A 27,043-nucleotide genomic window follows, 5' to 3' on the forward strand; every position below is an offset into this window, starting at 1 on the left:
TGACCAATCTACTTTCTGTCTCTATGGATTTGCCTATTCTGAACATCTTATATAAACGGAGTCATATAGTACAGTCTTTTGTAACTAGCTACTTTCACATAGCATAATGCTTTTAAGGTTCATCCACATTGTAGCACAGGCAACACTTCATTCCTTTTTAATTTTTAAAAACACCAGTGAAATATACATAAGAAAATTTACCACCTTATTTTTAAATGTGCAGTTTATTAGCATTAAGTACATTCACACTGTTTGCAATCATCACCACCATCTATTTTTGAGATCACTTTTCATCTTACAAAAATGAAGCTCTGTACCTATTTAACAGTAACTTCCCATTCCTCACTCCCTACACCCTCAGTAATCACCATTGTACTCTCCATCTCTATGAATTTCACTACCTCAGGTACCTCACGTAAGTAGAATCATACATTTGTCCTTTTGTGTCTGGCTTATTTCACATAGCATAATGCCCTCAAGGTTCATCCATGTTGTAGTATTTGACAGGATTGCTTACCTTTTTAAAGCTGAATAATAATGCACTGTATGTATATGCAACTATTTGCTTATCAATTTATCTGTCCACAGACACTTGGGTTGCTCCCACCTCCTTTCCTGGCTATTATAAGCAATGCTGCTGTAAACATTGAGAACAAATAACTTCAAGATGCTTTCAATTCTTTTGGGTATAGATATGTGGTAATTCTACTTTGAATTTTTGAAGAACTGACATTTTTCACAGTACCTGTTATCATTGTACATCCCAGTGGCAAAGAGAGGAAGGATTCCAATTTCTCCACATTTTGCCATCACTTGATATTTTCTACTATTGCTTTTATTTTGACAGTATTTTAATGGTTATGAAATAGTAACTCATTGTGGTATTGATTGGCATTTCTCTAAAGGTTAGTGATGTTGAACATCTCATGTGTTTAATGTCTATGTAAGTCTTTTACCTTATTATTGTTGCTGGGTTATAATTCTTTACATATATATACTGGATATGAACCCTTTCTTATCAGATATACGATAAGCAAATATTTTGATCAGCACTTTGATTCACATTTACTTCTGATGCAGTCCAACTTATCTATTTTACTGTGGCCTGTGGTTTTAGCGTCATACCTAAGAAATCACTGCCACTGCTAATGTCATGAAGTTTCCCCTAAAGTTTTCTTGTTCATAGTTATGTAGTTCTAGCTTGTAAGTCTAGGTCTTCAATCATTTTAATTTTAAATTTTAATTTGTTAATTTTAAGTTAATCTTTATATATGGTGTTAGGTAAAGGTCCAACTTCCTTGTCTGGCATGTACATATCCCATTTTCCCCACACCACCTGTTGAAACTGAATGCCTTAGTACGCATCAAAAATCACTTGGCCGTATATACAACAGCTTATTTCTGGGCTCTCTATTCTGTACCACTCTTCCCTATATATTTTTGCCAGTATTACACTATTTCATTACTGTAGCTTTGTAGTAAGTTTTAAAATCAGAAAGTGTGAGATCTCAAACTTTGTTCTCTATTTCAAGATTACTTTGGTAATTAGGAGTCCCTTAAGATTCCATATGAATTTTAGGGTGAATTGTTCTATTTCTGCAAAAAAACATTGTTGGGATTTTCATAGGAATTGCACTGACCCTACCATATTTTTCAGACTATAAGATGCACCACTCCCCCAAATTTGGGAGGAATAATGGTTAATGCTGCAGTTGAGTTGTTTACATTTATCTTGGTGAAATATTGTTATTTATGTTATTAAATATTTTACCACATTTTTTGCTTCAAAAACTTTTTCCCCTATTTTCCTCCTCTAAAACCTAGGTGTGTCTTATGGTCACTTTGGATATATAGATCACTTTGGGTAGCATTAACACCCTAACAACATTAAGTCTTCTAATCCATCAATAGAGATGTCTTTCATTTACTGGAGTCTTCTTTCAGTTTACAAGTTTTTCATTTCCTTAATTTATTCCAATTTTACTACTTTGATACTATTATAACGGGATTTTTTGATGCTGTTATAAACAAAATAGTTTTCATTTCTTCTTCAAATTGCTCACTGTTAAGAGTAGAGAAACACAATTTCTGCATATTCATGTGCACTGCTACCTTTCTGAGTGCTTTTATTAATTCTCACGACTTTTTGGTATGTGGACTCTTTAGGGTTTTCTACATATAAGCTAATGTTATCTATGAACAGAAATAATTTTATTTCCTCCTTTCCAACTTAAATGTCTTTTTCTTGTTTAATTGCTGGCTACTTACTTCCAGCATTATGTTGAATAAAAGTACAGAAACAGGTATCTTTCTCTTCTATCTGATTTTATAATAAATGCCCATTTTAGTCTTTTACCACTGAGTATGTTAGCTGCAGACTTTTTGCATATTAATATGGCAATTAATATGCTGATATAGTTTCCTTCCATTTCCAGTCTCTTGATTGTTTTTATCATGAAAGGGTGCCTAACTTTGTCAAATGCTTTTTCTGTCATATATTGAAATGGCCATGTGATTCTGTCCTTAATTCTGTTAATGTATATTAAGTAGTACATTACAATGTAGTATATTACACTGGTTGATTTTCATATGTTGAATTATATTTGCATTCCAGAAACCTCACTTGATCATAATGTATAATCCTTTTAATAAACTGCTGAATTCAGTTTGCAAGTATTTTCTGAGAGTTTTTGCACAAATATTCACCAGGAATGTTGTTGCTCTGTAGTTTTTCTTGTAGTGTCTTTGCCTGGTTTCAATATCAAAGTAATGCTGGCCTTACAGAATGAGCTAGTAAGTGTTTCCTCTTGTTCAGTTTTTCTGAGGAATCTGAAGAGCACTGGTATTAATTCTTTAAATGGTAGAATTCATCAGTGAAGCCATACAGTTCTGGACTTTCTTTCTGTTGGAGATTTCTGATTATAGATTCATTTCCTTACTAGTTATAGGTCTGTTAAGATTTCCTATTTCTTCATGGTTCTTGGTAGGTTGTTTCTATGAATTTGTCCATTTCATCTAGGTTATACAATTTGTTGATTTTAGTTCATTCCTTTTTATGACAGAATTAACTTGCACTACATGAACACACAGACATTTCCCCTGCTATCTGAAAGCAGAAGATTTCTATAATGACTGAGAGGGAAGATGGCGTCGGAGTAAGAGGGTGCGGATTCTAGCTCCCGCACTCGTGGGTGAAAATCCTGGCAGATCTATAGAAAAGCAGCGCACTAATCCATCAGTTATCCAGCATTTGTGAAATTTGAAAGAACAGAGACTCTGTTGGACGCTGAAACACCAGAAAGCGGCAGGGAGCCAAGGGGAAAGTGGAGGCTTTCGGGGACTAGCCACACGAATGGGAAGCGCCCTGCCGGTTACTCCGGGTCCCAGAAGGTCTGTTGGAAGCGGAGGCCTCTGAGCCAACACCAGGGGACCGGGAAGCCCGCTGCCGGTTGCGCCAGTCCCAGAAGGACGAGTTCGCGGGCACAGAGAGTCTGGAGAGGCGCCGCAGGACAAGGACGCTCCCTGACGGTTTCCTGCTTGCACCCATAGCTGGTCTCTGGCGCGCACTGGCGCAGGGCTCTTTGAGCCGGGGCTACTGGTCCTAGAAGCGCCAGACGGTTTCCCGCGCGAGCGGGGGGCGCAGAGAACTCTAGGCTGACGCCACTAGGGTCGGGAAGTGCTAGGGCCGGCGCGGTCCCGGGAAGTGCGCGGACCCGGGAAGTGCCCGGGACCGGCGCGGACCCGTGCCCGGGCCGGCGCGGACCTGGGAAGTGCCCGGGACCGGCGCGGACCCGTGCCCGGGCCGGCGCGGGCCGGCGCGGACCGGTGCGGACCCAGGAAGTGCCCGGGACCGGCGTGGGCCGGCGCGGACCCGGGAAGTGCCCGGGCCCGGCGCGGTCCCGGGAGGCGCTGGTTGCACAGTCCCGGACAGCCCGGGAGTGTGCCCGGCAAGTGCGCAGGCACCCACACCCCAATCCGGTAGCCTGGCCAGTGCGCGCGGCGGGTGCACAGGCGCCCACACCCCAAGCTGGTAGCCCGGCTGATGCGCGCACTTGCGCCGGCATCCCAGCACACAGGGAGATCCTGCTACAACCGGTTTGGCTAGTTTGAAGCCAACAAGAGACATTCCTTTTTCTGAGGCTGTGTTTGAGAGATTATTTTGGTGCTTTTTTTTTTTTTTTTTTTACTTTATTTTATTTTTAGTCTTTCTTTTTTTATTTACCTTTCTCCCCTCTCCATTCCTTTTCTTTATCTTTTTGCTTTTTTAAAGTAATCTGTTATTTCTTTTAAACTTTATTACTGTTTCATCTTTCCATACTTTTGTCCTCTTTTCCCCGGATTTTCTGTTTTATTTCTTTTTCTTTTCTTTCTAAACTTACTGCTATTTATTCCATTCCTCTACCATTTTTTTCTCTCTTCCTTTTATTTCTTCCCTTATCATTTCTTTTACCCACAAGAGTCACAATCAACTTGAAAATATAAAAAGACCAGAGCTGGACCCATAGAAGAGGCCTCCCAATAGTAGAATCAGAGAGACAAATTGCACATTGTTGTAGGAGAGAAGCCACAAGTTGCTGCATATTTGAGTAGGTGGAAGCAGAGAACAACAGGATAACCAAAAGAGGCTGCACCATTGAAATTCACAGGCATTCCACCACAAGTTCATACCATAAACCCAGGGTGTCAAAACAGATTAATCTAAGAAGCTGAGGCTAACAAGAAGAGTCTCACAAACAATGGGAAGACAAAGAAACAATCCCCAAATGAAAGGAAAGGAGGAAGCCTCAGAAAGAATGTTAGATGAAACAGAGGCAAGTCAACTATCAGATACTGAATTCAAAGCACTGGTGGTCAGGAAGTTCAAAGAGCTCACAATCAGCTACCAGAAACTACAGGGAAGTTACAATGATCTCACTGTGAACTATATCAACATGAAAAAGGAAATGGAAATTATTAGCAAGGGCCAAGAGGAAATGAAGAATACAATTTCTGAATTAAAAAACACAGTGGAAAGCATTAAAAATAGGGTGGATGAAACAGAAGATCGGATTAGTGAATTGGAGGACAAAGTAGAAAGCATCTCACAGAAAGAACAGGAAAGGGAAAAGAGGCTCAGAAAGAATGAAGAGAGATTAAGAGAAATGCAAGACAATATGAAACGTAATAATATCCGAATAATAGGAATACCAGAAGGAGAAGAAGAAGAACAAGGGATAGAAAACATATTTGAAAGAGTAAAGAAAGAAAATTTCCCTAATTTGACAAAAGAAAAAGTCACACAAATCCAGGAATCTCACAGAGTCCCATTCAAGAGGAACCCAAAGAGGCCCACTTCAAGACACATCATCATTAAAATGGCAAACTTCCAAGACAAAGAGAGAATCTTAAAGGCAGCAAGGGAGAAAAAAGAAATAACATACAAGGGCATCCCAATAAGGTTAGCCACTGACTTCTCAATGGAAACACTCCAAGCAAGAAGAGATTGGCAAGAAATATTCCAAGTAATGAGAACCAGAGGCCTACAACCAAGGCTACTTTACCCAGCAAGGCTCTCAATCAAGATAGAAGGCCAAATAAAGAGCTTCCAAGACAAAAGAAGTCTAAAAGAATTTGCTGCCACCAAGCCAGTTCTACAAGAAATACTAAAAGGTCTGCTCTAAGGAAAGGAAGGAAAAGAGACAGACAGAGAGGAACACAGATACAAAAATGGCAATGAATAAGTACCTATCAATAATAACCTTAAATGTAAATGGATTAAATGCTCCAATCAAAAGACACAGAATAGCGTCATGGATAAGAAAGTATGATCCACACATATGCTGCCTACAAGAGACCCACCTCAGGACAAAAGACCATCACAGACTAAAAATCAAAGGCTGGAAACAAATTTTCCAAGCAAACGGACAAGAAAAAAAGCCGGGGTAGCAATTCTCATATCAGACAAAATAGACTTCAAAAAAAGAGCCATTAAGAGTGACCCAGAAGGTCACTTCATAATACTCAAGGGAAAAATCCACCAAGAAGACATTAACATCATAAATATATATGCACCCAACATAGGAGCACCAAAATATATAAGGAAAATCTTAGAGGAATTCAAGAAAGATATAGACAGCAACACAATTATAGTGGGGGATTTTAACACCCCACTATCAAAAATGGACAGATCTTCCAAACAAAATATCAACAAAGACATTGTGGCATTAAACAACACCCTTGATGAAATGGACCTAACTGATATATACAGAGCTCTTCACCCCAAAGAAGCTAAATACACATTCTTTTCAAATGCACATGGAACATTCTCAAAGATAGATCACATGATAGGGCACAAAACAAGCCTCAACAAATTCAAGAATATTGAAATCATACCAAGCATTTTCTCTGACCATAAGGGACTGAAACTGGAAACCAACCCCAAAGGAAAAAACCCAAAACACCCAAAATCATGGAGACTGAACAGTATACTATTAAACAATGAATGGGTCAAGAATGAAATTAGGGAAGAAATCAAAAAGTTTCTGGAAACAAATGAAAATGATCTCACAACAACCCAAAACTTATGGGATACAGCCAAGGCAGTCCTGAGAGGGAAGTTTATAGCAATACAGGCCTACCTTAAGAAAACAGAAACATTTCAAACAAATGAACTTACTCTACGCCTGCAAGAACTCGAGGAACAACAACAAAAACAGCCCAAAGCAAGTAGAAGGAAGGAAATAACTAAGATCAGAGCAGAACTAAATGACATAGAGACTAAAAGTACAATTCTAAAGATCAATGAATCCAGGAGTTGGTTCTTTGAAAAAATAAACAAAATAGACAAGCCTTTAAGTAGGCTCATCAAGAAAAGAAGGGAACGGACACAAATAAACACAATCAGAAATGAAAGAGGAGAGATTACAACTGATACCACAGAAATAGAGAGGATTGTAAGAAATTACTATGAAGAACTGTATGCCAAGAAATTTGAGAACCTAGGGGAAATGGACACATTTCTAGAAAAATATACTCTCCCAAAACTCAATGAAAAAGAAGTAGAACACCTGAATAGACCAATAACAGCAAAAGAAATTGAAGCAGTAATCAAAAAACTCCCATCACACAAAAGCCCTGGACCAGATGGATTCACAGGAGAATTCTACAAAGCATTTAAGGAAGACCTAACCCCCATTCTTCACAGACTATTCCAAAAAATACAAAAGGATGGAAAACTCCCTAACTCCTTTTATGAAGCCAGCATCATCCTAATTCCAAAACCAGATAGAGATACAACAAAGAAAGAAAACTACAGGCCAATATCGCTGATGAACATAGACGCTAAAATCCTCAACAAAATATTAGCAAATCGCATCCAACAATATATCCAAAAGATTATACACCCTGACCAAGTGGGATTCATCCCAGGGATGCAAGGATGGTTCAACATTCGCAAAACAGTAAATGTAATTCATCACATAAACAAAAGCAAAGACAAAAACCACATGATCATATCAATAGACGCAGAAAAAGCTTTCGATAAGGTACAACACCCATTTATGATAAAAACACTCAGCAAAATGGGAATAGAGGGAACATTCCTCAATATAATAAAGGCCATTTATGAGAAACCTACAGCCAATATCATACTCAATGGACAAAAACTAAAAGCTTTTCCACTAAGATCAGGAACAAGACAAGGATGTCCACTTTCACCACTCCTATTCAATATAGTATTAGAAGTTTTGGCCACAGCGATCAGGCAAGAAAAGGAAATAAAAGGCATCCAAATAGGAAAGGAGGAAACAAAATTGTCACTGTTTGCAGATGACATGAGAGTGTACATGGAAAATCCTATAGACTCTACCCAAAAACTGCTCAAACTAATTAATGAGTTTGGCAAAACAGCAGGATACAAAGTCAATATCCAGAAATCAAAGGCATTTTTGTATACAAACAATGAATCAGCAGAAGCGGAAATCAAGGAAAAAATCCCATTCGATATAGCAAAAAGAAAAATAAAATATCTGGGAATAAACCTAACCAAAGAGGTAAAAGACCTGTATGCAGAAAACTACACAGCACTGAAGAAAGAAATCAAGGAAGACACAAACAAATGGAAACATATACCTTGTTCATGGATTGGAAGAATTAACATCATCAAAATGTCCATACTACCCAAAGCAATATACAGATTCAATGCAATACCTATTAAAGTACCAATGGCGTATTTCACAGACATAGAACAAACACTTCAAAAATTTATATGGAATCATAAACGAGCCCGAATAGCAGCTGCTCTTTTGAGAAAGAAGAACAAAGTAGGAGGGATCACAATACCTGATATCAAACTGTATTACAAGGCCACTGTAATCAAAACAGCCTGGTACTGGCATAAAAACAGGCACATAGACCAATGGAACAGAACAGAGAGCCCAGAAATCAACCCAACCCTCTACAGTCAATTAATATTCGACAAAGGGGGCAGTAACATAAAATGGAGTAAAGATAGCCTCTTCAGCAAATGGTGTTGGGAGAACTGGACAGCTACGTGCAAAAAAATGAAACTTGAGCACCAACTTACACCATACACCAAAATAAATTCAAGGTGGATAAGAGACTTAAATATAAGCCATGACACCATTAAAGTCCTAGAGGAGAACATTGGCAAGAAAATCTCAGATATTCCACGCAGCAACATTTTTACGGATATGTGCCCTAGAGCAAGGAATATAAAGGAAAGAATAAACAAATGGGATCTCATCAAAATAAAAAGCTTCTGCATGGCTAAAGAAAACAGTATTAAATTAAAAAGACAACCAACTGTATGGGAAAACATATTTGCCAATGATGCCTCAGACAAAGGTTTAATCTCCAAAATATACAAAGAACTTACACAACTCCACTCTAAGAAGACACCCAACCCAATTAAAAAATGGGAAAAGGACTTGAACAAACACTTCTCCAAGGAGGACATACAGAACATTCAGAGACACATGAAGAGATGCTCAATATCGTTAGCTATCAGAGAGATGCAAATTAAAACCACAATGAGATACCACTTTACACCAGTCAGGATGGCTATCATAAACAAAGCAACAAACAACAAATGTTGGAGAGGTTGTGGGGAAAAGGGGTCCTTAGTTCACTGTTGGTGGGATTGTAGACTGGTACAACCATTATGGAAAACAGTATGGAATTTTCTCAGAAAAATAAAAATTGACCTGCCTTTTGACCCAGCAATTCCACTGCTAGGATTATACCCCAAGAATCCTAAAACATCAATTTCAAAGAACCTATGCACCACAATGTTCATAGCAGCACAATTTACAATAGCCAAGAGTTGGAAGCAACCTAGGTGCCCATCAGTAAATGAATGGATCCAAAAATTGTGGTACATATACACCATGGAATTTTATGCAGCAGAGAGAAAGAAGGAGCTACTACCTTTTGCAACAACATGGATGGAACTGGAAAGCATTATGCTGAGTGAAATAGGCCAGGCATTGAAGGACAAATACCATATGATCTCACCTTTGACAGGAAGCTAAAGAATAAAACAAACAAGCAAACAGAATAAAAACAAAGATGCTGAAATAGAGAACAAGTGGGCAGCGACCAGAGGGGAGAGGGAAGGGAACTTGAGGGGAAAAAGGGGGAGGGATTTTGAGGAACAAGTATGAAAGACACAGAGTTGAGGACTGGGGGTGGGGGGGGAATGGGAGGGAGGGGGGAGACCGGGCGGGGGGGGGGGGGGGAAGGGAAAAAAAAAATGTACTTGAAAAGTAACTAAATAAAAAAAAAAAAAAAAAAAAAGATTTCTATAAAACTTTTTGTAAGTCAATAGTATAAAGCTAAGAGTATTCCCTACTTTTCACAAGTTTGTGATGTAACACTGCACTCTTACAGAACACCTGCATTATGTAAAAATTAAAATGCTCTTCAGATTTCTTTCCATCAGCAAAAACAGGTACTAATGTGGGTCTTTCATAAAAGCAAAGTGGCATAACAAAAACATTCAGAAAGTAGGATACCTATATTAGATTTTATTTATCAGTTGATGGACATTTAGGTTGTTTGCCCTTTTTGGCTATTATGAATTATCCTGCTATGAACACTGGTATGTAAGTTTTTCTGTGGACATATGTTTTTATTTTTCTGAGATATATCTCTAGCAATAGAAGTTCTAGGTCATGTGGTAACTCTTAATATTTTGAGAAAATACCAGACTGTTTTCCAGTGCGGCAGTGCCATTTTACAATCTCATAAGAAATACATGCAAGTCCTCCAATCTCTCTACATCTTTTTCAACAGCTATCAGTATCTTTTTGTTATGGTTATCTTATAGCCTATAGAGTGTGAAAAAGTGTTATCTCTTTGTGGTTTTAATTTGCATTTCCCTAGTGGTTATGACATTGAATATCTCATGTGTTTATTGGCTGTCTGCATTATTTTCTTTTAAGAAATGTTTATTCAGATCCTCTGCTTACTTTTTAAGAAGGTTTTCTTTTGTAACTTAGTTTTAAAGAATTCTTTATACTCTTGACCCTGGAACAACATGGGTTTGAATTGCATAGGTCTAGTTATATAGGGGTTTTTTCAATAAATACTTGCACTGTTTTCAATCTGCAGTTTTGGAGATCTGACTGTATCCACTGATTTTACATAGGGAACTAAGCATCCATGGATTTTAGTGCCACAGGGTATCCTGAAACCAATGCCCTGCAAATAACAACTTAAGCTTTTAGGGATTTAATAATTATATGTGGATTGCTGACTATGTATGGGGTCAGTACCCTTAACCCCTGCACCACTGAAGGGTCAACTATACATTCTAGATACAAGTCCCTTACTAGATAGTGATTTTACAAATGTTTTCTCCCATTTGATGATTTGTCTCTTTACTTTCTCAGTAGTGTCCACTAGTAAAAAAAAAAAGGTTTTAATTTTTGAAACTTATTTTTTAAGAATTTATTTATTTTTAGAGATGGGAAAAGAGAAAAAGGAAAAACATCAATGTGTGGTTGCCTCTCAAGCAGCCGGTACTGGGGACCTGGCCTGCAACCCACGTATGTGCCCTGACTGGGAATCAAACTGGTAACCCTTTGGTTCATAGTCTGGTGCTCAGTCCACTGAGTCACACCAGCCAGGGCAAAGGTTTTATTTTTGATGGAGATCAACATTCTATATTTTTTACCAATGACCTTTATTGTTACTTCCTTAAATGCCATTACTAAAAAAGGCTTTGGCTAATCCAAGGTCACAAAAAGTTACTCATATTTGCTTATGAGAGTTTTAGTTTTAGCTCTTATCAGGCCATTGATCCATTTTGAGTTCAGTATTGTATTCCATGTTCAGAAGAGGTCCAATTTCCTTCTTTTGCACGTGGACAACCACTTGACCCTGCACTAACTACTGAAGAGGCTATTGTTTTCCACTGAATTGTCCTGGTATCTCTTAAAATACCATAAATGTAAGGGTTTATTTCTAGACTCTCAATTCTATTCCACTGATATATATGTGTATCCAAATGCCAGCACCACTATTTTGCTCACTCTAGTTTTACAGTAAAATCTGAAGTTAAGAAGAACAAGTCCTCTAGCTTTGTTTAAAAAAATCTTTTAGCTAATTTCTCTCTCTTGAATTTTCATATCAATTTTAGGATCTGCTTGTTAGTTTATGAAGAAAAGCCAACTGAGATTTTGACAAGAGACTGCACTGAGTATGGAGACCCATGATGTCTTTCCATTTATTAAGTTCTTCTATTTATTTCAATGATGTTTGTAGTTTTCAAAGTATAAGTCTTATAGTTCGTCGATTTATTCCTAAATACTTTTTTAAAGATTATAATTAAACTTTTTTAATTTTTAAATTATCATGCTATTAAGAGTTGTCCCAACTTTTCCCCCTTTGCCCCCTCCACCTGATACTACTCCCCATTCCCTCCAGCAATCACCCCCCTTAGTTCATACCATGGGTCATGCAAGTAAGTTCTTTGGATACTCTATTTCCTATATTGGTCTTAACATCCCCATCTATTTTGTATGTACCAATCTGTACTTCTTTTTTTTCCCCCCAACCCGTACTTCTTAATCCCTGTATCTTTTCCGCCAACTCTCCCCTTCCCCCCTCCCAACTGATAACCCTACAAATGATTTCCATATCTATTATTCCATTTCTGTTCTGCTTGCTTCATTTGTTTTTTAGATTTTGCTTCATTTGTTTTTTAGATTCAATTGTTGATAGTTGTGAATTTATTACCATTTTAATGTTCAAAATTTTGATCATCTTTTTTCTTAAAAAAGTCCCTTTAACATTTCACATTAATAATAGCTTGGTGATGATTAGCTCCTTTAGCTTTACCTTGCCTGGGAAGCACTTTATCTGTCCTTCAATTCTAAGTGATAGCTTTGCTGAATACAGTAATCTAGGTTGTAGGTCCTTGCTTTTCATCATTTTGAATACTTCTTGTCAATGCCTTCTAGCCCACAAAATTTCTTTTCAGAAGTCAGCTGGTAGTCTTCTGGGAACTCCTTTGTAGGTAACTATATGCTTTTAAGATTCTTTATCTTTAATCTTTGGGATTTTAATTACGATGTATCTTGGTGTGGTCCTCTTTGGGTCCACCTTGTTTGGTACTTTCAGTGCTTCCTGTCTATTTCCTTCACCAAATTAGGGAAGTTTTCTTTCATTTTTTTTCAAGTAAGTATCCAGTTTCTTGCTCTTTCTTGTTTCATTCTAGCACCCCTATGATTGGTAACTTTGAAGTTGTTCTAGAGGCTCTTTAGCCTATCCTGGGTTTTTTGGGGGACTCTTTTTTCTTGCTGTTCTGATTATTTTTTTTCTTCCTCGTATGTTCCAAATCATTGATTTGATTCTCAGCTTCATCTACTCCACTGTTAATTCCCTGTAAAATTTTTTTCACTTACTGTAAATCCTCATTTCTGCCTCAGTCTTATTTATGCTGTTGAAGCACCCAGTGAGGTCCTTGAGCATCCTAATAACCAGTGTTTTGACCTTTGCATCTGATAGGTTGCTTATCTCCATTTTGTTCAGTTCTTTGTCCGAAGTTTTGTCATGTTCTTTCATTTGAGCCATATTTCTTAGTCTCCTCATTTTGGCATCCTCCCTGTGTTTGTTTCTATGGGGGACCCCTATCAGCCAGGGGTTACCAATTCCCAGGCCACAGGCTGGTACCGGTTTGTGGCCTGTTAAAAACTAGGCTGCTCAGCAGGATTTGTGTGGTGGGCCAGCAAGCAATGCTTCACTCACATTACCACCTGAGCTCTGACTCCTGTCCAAACCGGACCTCTGGAACATTGTCTTCCACAAAAACGGTCCCTGGTATCAACAAGCTGAGTACCTCTGTATTAGGCATAACTGCTTTGACTCCATCTTAGTAGTGTGGCCTATTGTAGAAAAGCACACCAGTTAGGTGGCTGGGGTAGAGCCTTAGGTAACCACCAGGGAGGGGGAACTGCATGAACTAGGTTGATGGAGTCTCCAATATGGTGTTGTTTCTCTGTGACTCTGTGTGGGGGAGGGTTCATAGAGGGGTCAATGCTGATGTCTGGACTCTGGAGTTTTGTCCAGGAGGAAGCTGTCCCCTGGCATTTGCCCTGATACCAAACACTTCCATTTCTCCCTATATGCCACTGTTGCCTTTCCAGCTGCTGCCCCAGCACTGAAGCCTAGAGGGAGTGAGTCTAAGTCCCAAGTCTGTTGTGGGACCTTGAACAGGCGACTCAAGAATTTCACCATTTCTTCTGCTGCCCCAACCGCCACTGGTTGTTACAGTCATAAGTGACAGGGATCTATCTTCCTGGCACTAGAACACTGGGCTGGGTAGTCTATTGTGGTGCTGGGATCCCAGGCTCCCAAGTTTTCTCTACCACACACTCCTACCTGTCTGAATGAATGTGACTTCTTTAATTCCTTGGTTGTCAGACTTCTGTACAGCCTGATTTTCTGACAATTCCGGGTAATACTTGTTTTATAGTTCAGTTACAATTTTTGCTGTGGTTGTTCAAGGAAGCAAGTCGTATTTACCTACCGCTCCATCTTGACAGGAACTCTAAACTGTTTTCTTAAATTTGCTTTGGAATGTACATTGTTAGTATACAGAACTAAAACACATTTATGTATATTCTTCTTGTATCCTGCTACCTTGCTAAACTCATTTATTAGTTCTAAGAGTTTTTTAATGAATTCCATAGGATTTTGTGTTGTGTGTACACAGATAGAAACACACAAACTAATTAAAAACACTTTTACTTCTTCCTTTCATATCTGGTTACCTTTTACTTCATTTTCTTGCCTAACTGCCCTGGCGATATTGAACAGAAGTCTTGAGAATAGGCATTCTTTTCTTCAGAGATGCCCTATACAGGTTGAGGCAATTCCTTTTTATTAGTAGTTTGTTCTATTCCCAACCTATATTTGAGAATGTAAATTGGCACAACCTTTCTGGAAAATCTGGTGATATATGTCAAGAAAGTTCAAAGTTCAAACCCTCTGACCTTGTATTCCTATATCTAATAATTTAAGGGAATAATCAGATGTAGATAAAAATTTTATGCATAGTAACAATGGGATGAAAGGAATTTGGGTCCAATGACCACAGATTCACTTGACTGCCAGGAATGATGGAGTATCTGCTATTTAATTCCAGAACCTTTGTGACTCACTACGTAATTCCTAACCAAACCTATAATTCAAAGTTGGTCAGGACTCTTTCTAGCAAATAAAGTCCCTCTTTGTTTACAGGTATATGAATCGCTACATACCACTGCCTGAATTTTCCAGTATAAAATTTCAGTATAGGAAGCAGTAAATGCCTGAAAGAACCTAAATATACAACAATGGAGAAATAAATTATGGTCCACTCCAGTATGTGACAAATTATGAGAATTTTTTTTAAATCCTGTTACTTATGAAAGAAGCAGAACTTCAGCTTAGGACTAAATAATCATAAATGTGAGAAAAGACATACCAGGAAAATATACAGAAAAATTATGATGATAATATCTGGACCATCTTATTTTCATCTTTATATTTTATCTTCCAAATTCATGAAAAGAAACGTTACTTTTATAATTAAGTAGAGAAAGTCTATACATTAATATTTTTTTCTCCTCTGCCCCACACTAAAAGTTACTAATTCTATAGAGCAGCAATTTTCAACCTTTTTCGTCTCATGACACATATAAACTAATATTAAAATTCTGCAGCATACCAAAAACTATTTTTTGCCAATGTGACCAAAAAAAGAGGCATAATTTTGGCTCATTCACACCTAAGAGCTATTTTTTGTTGTCTGTTGTCATTGTTTTATTTGGCAATCTAAGGCAAAAAAATTCTTGTGGCATACTTGTTGAAAATGGCTGCTACATAGTAATTCTAATAGTGCTACATAGGAAGTAGGATCTTAGCACTATTAATCTCTGGCCTGGTACCATTAACTGGAAATTTCACATCAAATTCCAGATACAAATGAAATGTACAAATGAGACTATTTTATAAGTTTTATCTTTTACATGCCATAATGAACAACACAATATAAGCAGTCCCCAGTAGATAAAAAATTTCAGTCCTGCCTCAGTATGTGGCTGGAGACCCAATGTAACAGAAAAAAAATTATATTCTTAATAACCTCCAAGCTCATTCTTTTTTTAAGGTGGAGAAAAAAGTTTACAGTTGGTAGAAACAGACTCCATAGCAAAGTTCTCTTGTTTATTTGGTAGGTTGTACAGTCTCTATTATTTAAATTGTTTTCATTTCTTTTGAAACTCAACACCTCCAACTAACATTTTAACAGTTAGATATAAACCAAATTAATAACAATAAAAACTTCTGAACAGAAATTAGTTTTTCATTCATATATTAATCTGATTTGCCTATAACAAGTACTAACCCCTTTGGTTCCCATACACTAGATTGAGTCAGGGATCAGACATTATTTTTTTAAAATCCTAGCACTACTTGATAAAACGTGATGATTTCACAGAAATGCTCTACATAGCTGCCCTACCCAAAATGTAGTCAGTATCCAAGCACAATCAAAAGGTGACCAATGCAGTTAAGAGACTGAACTTCCCAGATCTAGGACCTAGTACAATAAACATTTTTCAACTATAGAGCACATGAAAGCTAAGGCAACCAAGGAAATGAATTTGCCGAGGTCTAGGATCTAGTAAAATAAACATGTGAGTAGTAAAAGAATGTACAAGTCAATCAGTAATACTGTCTTCACAAAATTTTTATTAGCACATCTATATTGTAGAAATGAATTAAGATTCTTAAGAAAATGAGATAAGAAATGTCATTTTAAAACAAGATTATTTTTTAGGGGATATATGAATCAATCTTTCATCACCTCATAAAACAAATTATGACAGCCATGAATTAGAATACACTCCTCTTTACCTATCCACATTCATCTACCTTTAACATTATACTTATTCGACAGAACCTTCCCACTTCTGCATCTGTGTGCTGTACACTACAAATATGAAGCAGAATAAAATTCAGACCCTGCTCTCAGTGATTTTAATGGAAATATGATATGACAACATAATGACAAATAGGAACAGAAAAAAACTAAGAACTCTGTATAATATGAAATGCAAATGCAGGGGAGCACCATGTGTGAATCAGAGACTACAGAAGAAGTGACATTTGAAAATCTTCCCTCAATCATATAGTGACACCTTGTCAAAAGCATTTATTACAGAAAATTGTTTTCTTAATTTTTAAGAAACGTTCACATTAAAAGATTACTCAACTTATCACATTAAACAAATACTTATATAGAGCAATTATAATACTGGTTTTTGGTTCTTTAGAATATTATGTTCATTTTAAATGCCAAAATACTATTTTCTTAGAGTGATATTATTTCATTGTTTTATTTAATCTGAATACTGAAATATTTACATCTTGAGATGGAGATTTATGACTCGTGTTTTTACTTTACACATACACATATAACTGCAAAACAAAGTTTACCCTACCAGAGAATTATAAACTGCATTAAAATTTTAATTAAATATTATTAACTCACTGAGAAAGTATGTGTTTTTAATAAATTTATAATCCTCAGAGAAAGGAAGAAAACACAGCAAAGCTTCCATTGCAAATTCACATGCTAGTTTAAAAACAGTGAAATATGAAAATGAGTACTGATATTAATACAAGTAATATATCCTGGTCTCCTTCCACACTTTAAGAAACTAAAGAACTAGAGGTACAAAATACTTTGAAACAAAACTCCCCCTTCTTAACAGTAAAAAGGTTGAAAACAGACAAAATGATTAACAATCCCCTCAAAGTTATTTAAAAAGAAATAGAACCCCCTAAAGATGAGGAAAAAAATTTATAATTAATTTATCTCTCTTCCATTTTTCCCTAGTTTCAGAAAAAAAAAAAAAAAAAAAAAACCTTCATGATTTCTAAGGTTTTACACAAATATATACTCACTTGGTGATATCATTTAACCCTGTTTTCATAAGACAGTAATTTCTTTTTGAAGACCAAATAATATTTTATATTGACTTTTTCATGATTTTTTTTAAAAGTTTAAAGTAGAGCCAGCTTTTTAAAAAATTCACATATGCTGCTGTTCCTTTTTTTTTAAACCAAGGTAGTAAATGTTATTAAGACTTCTTAAAATTTACATTGTACTCCAATATATTAATACCGTCAACTTCAAAATACATTTACAGTATTATTAGCCACCAAACTGGAGGGGAAATGAAATCTTACAATTGTGCAAATGGGTAAATATTATCAGTAAGGCAGTATTGTTCAAGATGGTCATGGAGTGTGTGTCCCATCGAAATATCTCACAACTCTGGAATGTCTGTACACTATGACAAACATATATCAGCACAAGGTTACTTCTAACATGTTCATTTTCTGACTCATCTGGTGAAATGAAAGTAGAAAGTTTGTCAAAGGCATTGTGTCCTCCATCCCTTGTCTGACCAAACTTGAAGCAATCACATCCTCTGCCAAGCCAGCTATAGCCTTGGCTTCTCTGAATAGCCATCTGAAGAATGACTGACTCCAACAAAATCCAGCATTGAATTCTGTTTTTCCTGTGTGGTACATGCCTTCTCAATAGGCTAGTCACCCTACAATAAGGGTTTCTGTTGCTAGAACAAGTACAGGGTCAAATTCATCGTTATCAAAACTCAGATGTAGCCTATGTTTTTTGCCAATCAGCAGCCCAAATATCTGTTCCATCACTTTCTGGATATCAAGTCAATCTATGTCTCTCATGGGAAAATAGTGAATATCATAATTCATTAAAAGAAAATGTTCAAGAGGGTCCATGTCTCTTAGACCAATGGACATACTTGGAGAAGAGGTAGAAGGTTAGATCCAGAAAAATCACAGCTTCCAGGATGGAAAATCACAGTTCAGATGAAGTAGGGAGGGGTGTGCTGATGTCAGTGTGGGCATCCCAGATCACACAAAGGTCTGGACATTGCTGGGCATGGCCCTAACAGTGCCAATTACCAAGCTGTGGGCTCTTCCCATTGTGATGCAGCTGTAGCCATTTGACACTGCTCTACTACCTACCTCAGCCAGTTCCTGGTTGGCACTATCTATTAAGTGGGGATTCACTATCAGGTTGTTAAAGACTGACTGGACTGCAACTGAAATCTCCAAAGTCTTTTAGGCAGCAGCCCAAAAGACTTGGAAAACATTTTCATTAAGCCAGCTTCTCTTACAGCAGAAGGACAACATTCCATTCCTCTTCTTTTTTGTCCCTGTGAGAATGGGAGTCCAATTGCAGACACAAAGTAGACAGACCTTTTCAGGATGTAATATATTTGTATCTAGAGACGTGACAGGTGGCTTCTTAGGGATAAGATGAGTAGTATGAGCCATTGCCAAATAAGAGCTTACGCAGCCATTCTTACATACCCAATGGCTTGTGTTATAATAATGCCAATGTTTAGCCCTGACTGGTGTAGCTCAGTGGATTGAGCTCTGGCCTGCGAACCAAAGGGTCACTGAATGGATTCCCAGTCAGGGCACATGCCTGGGTTGCAGGCGAGGTTGCCAACAAGGGGCACAGGAGAGGCAACTGCACGCTGATCTTTCTCTCCCTCTCTTTCTCCCTCCCTTCCCCTCTCTAAAAGAAATAAATAAAATCTGAAATAAAAAAGTTAAAAATGCCCATGTTTATATATTTTTAAAATATTTTATTTATTTTTAGAGAAAAGAGAAGGGAAGGAGAAAGGGTGGGAGACAAACATCAATGTGTGGTTGCCTATCATGTGTCCCCTACTAGGGGCCTGACCTGCAACCCAGGCATGTGCCCTGACTGGGAATGGAACCAGCAACCCTTTACTTAACAGGCAAAGAAATGGTTGCAGCATGCTCAATCCACTGAGCTACACCAGCCAGGGCTGTTTATATTTTTATAAGCTTGTATTTTACTGGATTTTGTGGCATTTATAATTTTCATATTAAAGATGTTTCACTTTGTAAAATGTTATGAATTCTCATATACAATTAAATCAAAGTTCCCATAGTATCTTAATGCTCCACCATGGCAATTAGAATGTCACAAAGGTAGAATGATCAGGATCAGAACCCAAAGACTCCAAATCTATTTCCCTTTTCATCAATTATGCTGCCTCATCATGATTCTCATCAAAACTAATTTAACTCTAAAAGGTATCACCTCATATCTGTTAGAATGCCTATTATCATCAAAAAGAAAAGAAATAACAAGTGTTAATGAGGATGTGGATGAAAGACAACCCTTGTGCACTGTTGGTGGGAATGTGAATTGGTGCATACACTATGGTAAACAATATGGAGTTTCCTCAAAAAATTAAAAATAGAAGTATGATCTAGCAATTCCACTTCTGAGTATTCATTCAAAGGTAATCAAATACTAACTCAAAAATAGATATGCAGCCCCATGTTCATAGCAGCATTTTTTGCAATAGCCAAGGCATGGCAGCAACCTAAGTGTCCGATGAAGGATGAATGATTAAAGAAAATGTGATACACACACACACACATACACACAACGGAATATTCAGTCATAAAAAATGAGGAAATCTCGACACTTGCTATAATATAAATAAACCTTGAGGGCATTATGCTAAGTAAAAGATTACTGGTTGCCACGGGAGCAGGTAGGAGGTAAGTGAAATAGATGAAAGTGGTCAAAAGGCTCAAACTCCCAGCTATAAAATAAATTAAGTCATGGGGATGTAATGTACAGCATAATGACTATAGTTGATAATACTGTACTGTACATTTAAAAGTTGCTGGACTTCCGCCAAGATGGAGGCATAGGTGGATGTGCCGTGCCTTCTCCCACAACCAAGATTAGAGAAAACTAAATATTAGCAACAGAAAACACAGCCAGAACACGGAAAATTGAACTTTTCGGAAGTCCATTAACAACAAATTCTTCAGCCTGACCGGTAAGGGGCGAAACCAGCGGCTGGCGGAGCAGGGTTGCACAGGAAAACTCGGTCAGACGGACTCAGGCGCGGAATCCAGGCGCAGGGTCAGACCTAGTGAGCGACCCAGCGAGCAACCAGGCGAGCGACCTCGGGGGAGACAGCCGGGCCCGGGGCTGCGTGTTGACTGAGGTCGCGCATTTGTGCGAGGGTGGACAGGCGAGGGAGTGGGCGGTTGGACCGGGCCGGCAGGTCCCCACGGCAAGCGGCAGTGGAGGGCGCTGCCATTTCCCTGCTCTGACCCCACCTCCACATACAGCGTCATAACCCAGCGACTCTGAGTGGCCGGGCCCTGGTGAACCACCTAAGGCACTGCTCCTCCGCACCCAGCTGTGAGAAGCTGCAGAGGGGGTCGCCATTTCCCTGCTCTGGCCACGCCCCCACATACAGCGTCACAACCCAGCGACCTGGGAATCCAAGCCGTCACAACCCAGCGACCTGGGAATCCAAGCCGCCTTCTCACACTTAAAGGGCCCGAACAGACCAAGAATGGCGCAGGAGGATCTCAGAGCCCCAGAAATAAATCTAAGCGATGAAGAAATAGCAAAACTCACAGACGCACAGTTTAAAAAATTGGTGATCAGGATCCTCACAGAACTGGTTGATTATACGGACAAATTAGACAAATATATGAAGGCAAAACTAATTGAAATGAATGGAATTGCACAGGACACCAATAGCAATGAAAAGGAAACTGGGACTCAAATCAATGGAGTGGACCAGAAGAAAGCAAATAATGGCCAAACAGAAAAGAGTCAAGAAGCAAGAATTCAAAGAAATGAGGAGAGTCTTAGGAACCTCCAGGACATCTTTAAACGCTCCAACATCCGAATTATAGGGGTACCAGAAGGGGGAAAGGCACAGCCACCAGTGGAAAACTTATTTGAACAAATAATAAAGGAGAATTTCCCCAATCTGGCAAAGGAAATAGACTTCCAGGAAATCCAGGAAGCTCAGAGAGTACCAAAGAAGTTGGACCCAAGAAGGAACACACCAAGGCACATCGTAATTATATTAGCCAAGATTAAAATGAAGGAGAGAATCCTAGAAGCAGCAAGAGCTAAGGGGACAGTCACCTACAAAGGAGTCCCCATCAGACTGTCAGCAGATTTCTCAAAAGAGACCTTACAGGCAAGAAGGGGCTGGAAAGAGGTATTCCAAGTCATGAAATCTAAAGACCTACAGCCAAGATTGCTCTATCCAGCAAAACTTTCATTTAAAATGGAAGGACAGATAAGGTGCTTCTCAGATAAGATCAAATTCAAGGAGTTCATCATCACCAAGCCCTTATTATATGAAATGTTAAAGGGACTTATCTAAGAAAAAGAAGTTAAAGAAACATGAACAGTGAAAGGACAACAAACTCACAGTTATTAACAACCACACCTAAAACAAAAGCAAACTAAAAGGACAGCTAGATCAGGAGTGGAAACATAGAAATGAAGATCTCAAGGAGGGTTAGCAACAGGGGAGTGGGAGGAGGAGAAGGGGGGAGAAGGTACAGAAAATAAGTAGCATAGACAGTAGATAGAAAATAGATGGGGGGGCAAGAATAGCATGGGAAATATAGAATCTAAAGGACTTGAGACACATGGTCATAAACTAAAGGGGGGGGTGATGGTGGGGATGGGGGGGTAGGGTGGAGGGGAATAAAGGGGGAATAGAACAACTGTAACAGCATAATCAATAAAAAAAAATTAAAAAAAAAAGAAATTATACATAAAAAAAAAAAAAGTTGCTAAGACAGTAAACCTCAAAAGATCTCATCACAAGAAAAAAAACCCTGTAGCTTAAGTGATATTAATTGGATTTACTGTGATCATTTCATATGTACAAATAGTAATTGTTAAAGCTAATATGTTATATCAATTATACCTCAATAAAATAATTTTTAAAAGGGATTATCTTTTAAATTTTATACTTTCTCACATACTCCAATACATTTAACTAATAACTGGTATCTAAATGAAAATTCTTACAGAACATACTTTCTTATTTATCAAACCTCATAACTACAAGCAAAATTATGGTGAAAAAAAAGATGAGGTACAAAAATATGAAATCTATGATTTCTAAAATATAGTGCTAGGCACTATGAAGCAATCAAAGCAAAACAAAAACTTCAGGGAATTTATAATCTCATATGGAAAATCAATTATGATGACATTTATATGGAAACTATGAACACTTTATATGTTGAGAGGTAGTAATCTTTTAAAAAATGTTGAAGTATAGACAGGATTATAGTAAACAGAGCTCATTCATTCACTCAGTAATTAGCAATACAATGCCTCTACAGTCTAGCCCTTGAGTTCAGTAGGGGGTTATAACAGTGAATAGAACAGGTATGGTTCCCACCTTCATGTGGAAAAACAAATAGGTAATAAATCAATCCAGTTATTCTAAAAAAGGTATGAAGAAGAAGACTAGCTAGGGCTCTTAAATTATGTATGTCTATACATAGTAGAAAATGGGAAGACTGCTCAGGTAAAGCCTTACTAATGGAAAAAGCAACATTCAGGCTGAGACCTAGTAGGTGAAAAGTCAGCTTTTCAAATCAAGTGTGTACATGTTTGTGTGTATGTATGTGGTGTGTGAGTGGTGGGAGTGGAGATGTTTAAGTTCAGGGAAGCAGCCTATTTAAGGCAGAGAAGTGCTTTGGAACATGTGACAATTCAAAAGACCAATGTGACTGAAGTTTGTGAGAAATCTGAAAAAATGACATAGATGCGACTGGAGAAATAGTCAGATGGCATGATCTCAGAGATCAAAGAAGCAGGAAGTTCAGGGTATGTTCGGAGTAAAAGTGAATACATCAATTTGGCTATAGTACAATGTTAATGAAAACCAACATTTCCACACAACAATTTCACCTTTAAAATTTCCACACAATTTCAGTTATAAAATTTTAATTTAATTCTTTAATTTAAATTAACACAGTAAGAGAAATAACATTTCCCTTAAATGGATGGAGGGATAACAGGCTCAGAAGGGCTAAAGACCTTGCTAAAAAAGTCTTATTAGCACTACTAATAAGTTAAGTCACAAATCCCAGACATAATAACCTAAGTCAAACAGTACCCTATCAACTACACAAAAAGAAGTAATGAGGGGTCTGGCCAAGATGCAGGTGTAGGTAGAAACACTTCACTTCCTCAAACAACCAAAAGAAAAATAAAAACCAATTTAAAAACAAAAAAACAACCAAACTGCCAGAAATCAACTGCATGGAAGTCTAACAACCAGGAGTTACAGAAGACGTTCATCCAGACTGGTAGGAGGGGCAGAGACTAGAAGCCAGAGTAGAGATGACTCACGGCATAACAGCTGGTGATCAGGATTTCCCACATTCACATTCGAATAAGCTGGGAGGAACAAATGGGGAGCAAGACAAACTGCACAACCCAAGGTTCCACCAACAGGGAATAAAGCCTCAAAAACTCTGGCCATAACCACTCTCACGAGACAGTCCATTGGAAAGCCCCATGGGATCTTAGAACATACATAACCCCACCCACCCAAGGAATTAGCACCTGAAAGGGCACAATTCACTTGTGGGAAGCAAGGGAAGTGACAGAAAGTGGGGCAAGAGCAGAGAAAGCTAGCAAGTTTGAAAAAAAAAAAAAAAATCTGCTCTTCAAAAACCACTGATTATAAAGGAGTCAACCTTGACTCCAAAATCTTACTGTGAAGATCTAAAACATACTGGCAATAGAGCCTTTCTTTCACCCATCGCGTGCCTTAATGATAATTACTTTAAAAATATATCAATTTATTTTTGGCTTTTTCTGCTAAAAGCCAACCATACACCAGGTACAGTTTATTAAATGTGATTTCAGGTAAGATTTTTGCCTCTACACTTTTAAAAATAATATATAACCCTACCATGAAGTTTCCTTTTATGTTAGGCATTGTAAGATTTAAAATATAAGGTATATAAATTCTAATACCACTATATACTGTTTCTCAATCCCTAAAAAAATGAGGACAAAAAATTATACAGTGCAGCTTGAAAAACCAACTACTGCTAGTGAATACTTCATGTATGATACTGGTGAATGTACTCTTATGTTTACTTGGGTGACACAAAACCCAATAAAGTAAATAAATTAACTTTTCAACTCAACTACATTTACTTAAATGGTCAGTATCTGTAACAAAATCTGCAAGACAGCTAAATCATAAGTACACAGAATTGATTATGTAAATATGCACACATACCTTTATCCTTCTTAAAATCCAAAGCATCTTCTTTATCGGTAACTATCTCCTTCATATTGATAATACTCTGGTGAGTAAGCTGCCGGAGAATTTTAATTTCTCGAATTGCTGTAATTGGAAAGCCTTCCTTTTCATTATCTAGACGTACTTTTTTTAGGGCTACCATTTCTCCTATTCGAAAATTAAATAAAACAGGTTATTAGCTGACAAAAACCACAGACATTTTTCTTAATTTTAAATTTACTTTAATTCCTAATTTCTGTTCCTACCTCTTCAAATTAAAACCCACAAAGTATATATTTAGTTTGCAACATACCACATAATATTGATAGTTCAAGAAATTACTTAATTTGTAATTAAGTAATTAAGAAATTACTTAATTTCTTGAACTATCAACATTATGTGGTATGTTGGTTTAAGATATTTATCCAAAGTTTGGAATACTACTCAATTGTATAAAAAGACAGAGTAGGTCCATATGTATTGTTATTTTATGCTCTCCGAGAAAAGTGAAATAACTATTATGAAGAAGAGTAGATACATTACACTGTCATTTTTTAAAGTAATGAAGCAAAGAATAAGTATATCCAATATGCTTATATATGCATAAAATCTCTCTGAACAGATGAGAAAATTCTGTAGATTGTACAGGTGAAAAACTTTTCAAACATTAACTTGCTTAAACTTGCTCAGTTATTCAGTAGTGAGAATGGGGTTCAAAGTCTGATTTAGCTGTCTCAAAAGTATGTGTTCTTCCTACCACATAAAATAGCTTTATAATTTAGATATAAGTAAGTTTGTATCATATAAAGCATACATATATACACAAATTCCATTAGAAGAAAATATTCATCACTATAAAAAATGGTTTGTTGATTCCACATCTTTGGATATAAAAAGGAATTCTGTGTGCACAAATTGTTCAAAAGAAGAATTTTTTATCTCTTTAATCTTTAAAACATATTTTGTTTTGGGGGGAACACACATTCTAAAATGTAGGGCAATTCCTTATTTTATTAAACAGCTTTGAAAGATACAATTTAACCTCTTTTTTAATAATGCAGAATCATTATTATCAACATTACTAGTCCACGCTATAACTGCCTTAAAAGGAGGTACATCTTTATTAAATGTTCTGAAATAGCTATGTTACTTTAATCTATTGGGTTATTTCAACAAGGAATTTTAAGGTTATACTCTGGCTCAGGGCATTACTTTAAAATGCATTGTGCCTCTGATAGTTACTTTTTCCTTTTCTGCAAGGCCTTTTAAAACTTTCAGGTTCCTGATTAAAATCTGAAAGATTAAGCTGCTAAATCTGGCCTCCAAATAAAGCATAATTTCTACAAAAAAAAATTTGGCCAAAATAAAAATGCTGCATAAGAATTACTACAACAACATTTATTACTAAGACTCCTAATGTCAATATACTTTTTCCCTCTGATTACTAACACCTAAAAATCTATTCACCATAAAAGAAAAGAAACCTAAATCCCACCATACTATACATTACAAATACTAAAGGAACACTTTTAGATCATAAATGTATGCACATCCACTTACATATACTGAATTTACATAAGTGCATATGTAAAATAAAATAAAAAAACAAGATGAGCAAAAAAGAAAAAGGACTCTGACACAGACAACAGTGTGGTGACTGTCAGGGGGAGGTTGGTAGAGGTGGAAGATGGAAGGTATAAGGAGGATAAATGGCAACAAAAATACAATGAAAAGTCAGGATTAATTAAGCCTAAAACTCCAAGATGAAATAATATTTTAACATTTGTCCTAAAAATTCCTGAAGTTATACATTAAAAGAGAAACACAAATCAATACATTCCATTGACCTGAAGATTCAGAGCATTTGACATTCTTACCAGTGTCTTTATCCCTGGCCTTGTAAACTTGTCCATAGGTACCTTCTCCAATAATTCCGATGATATCAAATTTATCCACGCAGCGTTTTCCCCAGTCAATATCTTTTTCTTTGATTTCACCAAAGCGAGGCCCACATATTCTATCAAATATAGTTCTGAAGTTTTTATATACAATCAAGCAAACTGAATAACCTGTTAAATACTCAATATCTACTTAACACCCAATCTTACATCCTTGCTTCCCCACCCTTCCAATTTGTGACCTAAGATAAGTAACTCTGGGATCTGGTAATATAAATTATCATGAAAGGCAAGGTATCATTCTCCACACTGACTCTTCTTATGTAGCCTAGCACTTAAATTGAAAAAGAGAACTAAAGCTTGTATGAAGGACTTTCAGAAATAAAACATTATTTTGCAATGAGTAGACAAATCCAACATTAGTATGCAGAGTCAAAGTTCTCTTAC

General features: G+C 37.2%; 1 protein-coding gene and 1 pseudogene across 2 annotated transcripts in view; both read right to left on the reverse strand.

The window, feature by feature from the left end:
- CDK13 (cyclin dependent kinase 13) overlaps window positions 1-27,043 on the reverse strand; it is a 150,262-nt gene that overhangs the window by 78,007 nt on the left and 45,212 nt on the right. For both annotated transcript variants that reach the window (XM_053662954.1, XM_053662955.1), the window contains exons 4-5: window positions 26,576-26,715; window positions 24,696-24,866 (exon numbers count right to left, since the gene is read on the reverse strand). In XM_053662954.1, the coding sequence (XP_053518929.1) occupies window positions 24,696-24,866; window positions 26,576-26,715 (311 nt within the window). The remainder of the gene's footprint in view (window positions 1-24,695; window positions 24,867-26,575; window positions 26,716-27,043) is intronic.
- LOC128627036 (arginase-2, mitochondrial-like) lies at window positions 16,154-18,749 on the reverse strand (annotated as a pseudogene).

Source organism: Artibeus jamaicensis, unplaced genomic scaffold, assembly GCF_021234435.1.
Source record: "Artibeus jamaicensis isolate MK-2021 breed Jamaican fruit bat unplaced genomic scaffold, CSHL_Jam_final contig_311, whole genome shotgun sequence".
Taxonomy (NCBI): Eukaryota; Metazoa; Chordata; class Mammalia; order Chiroptera; family Phyllostomidae; genus Artibeus; species Artibeus jamaicensis.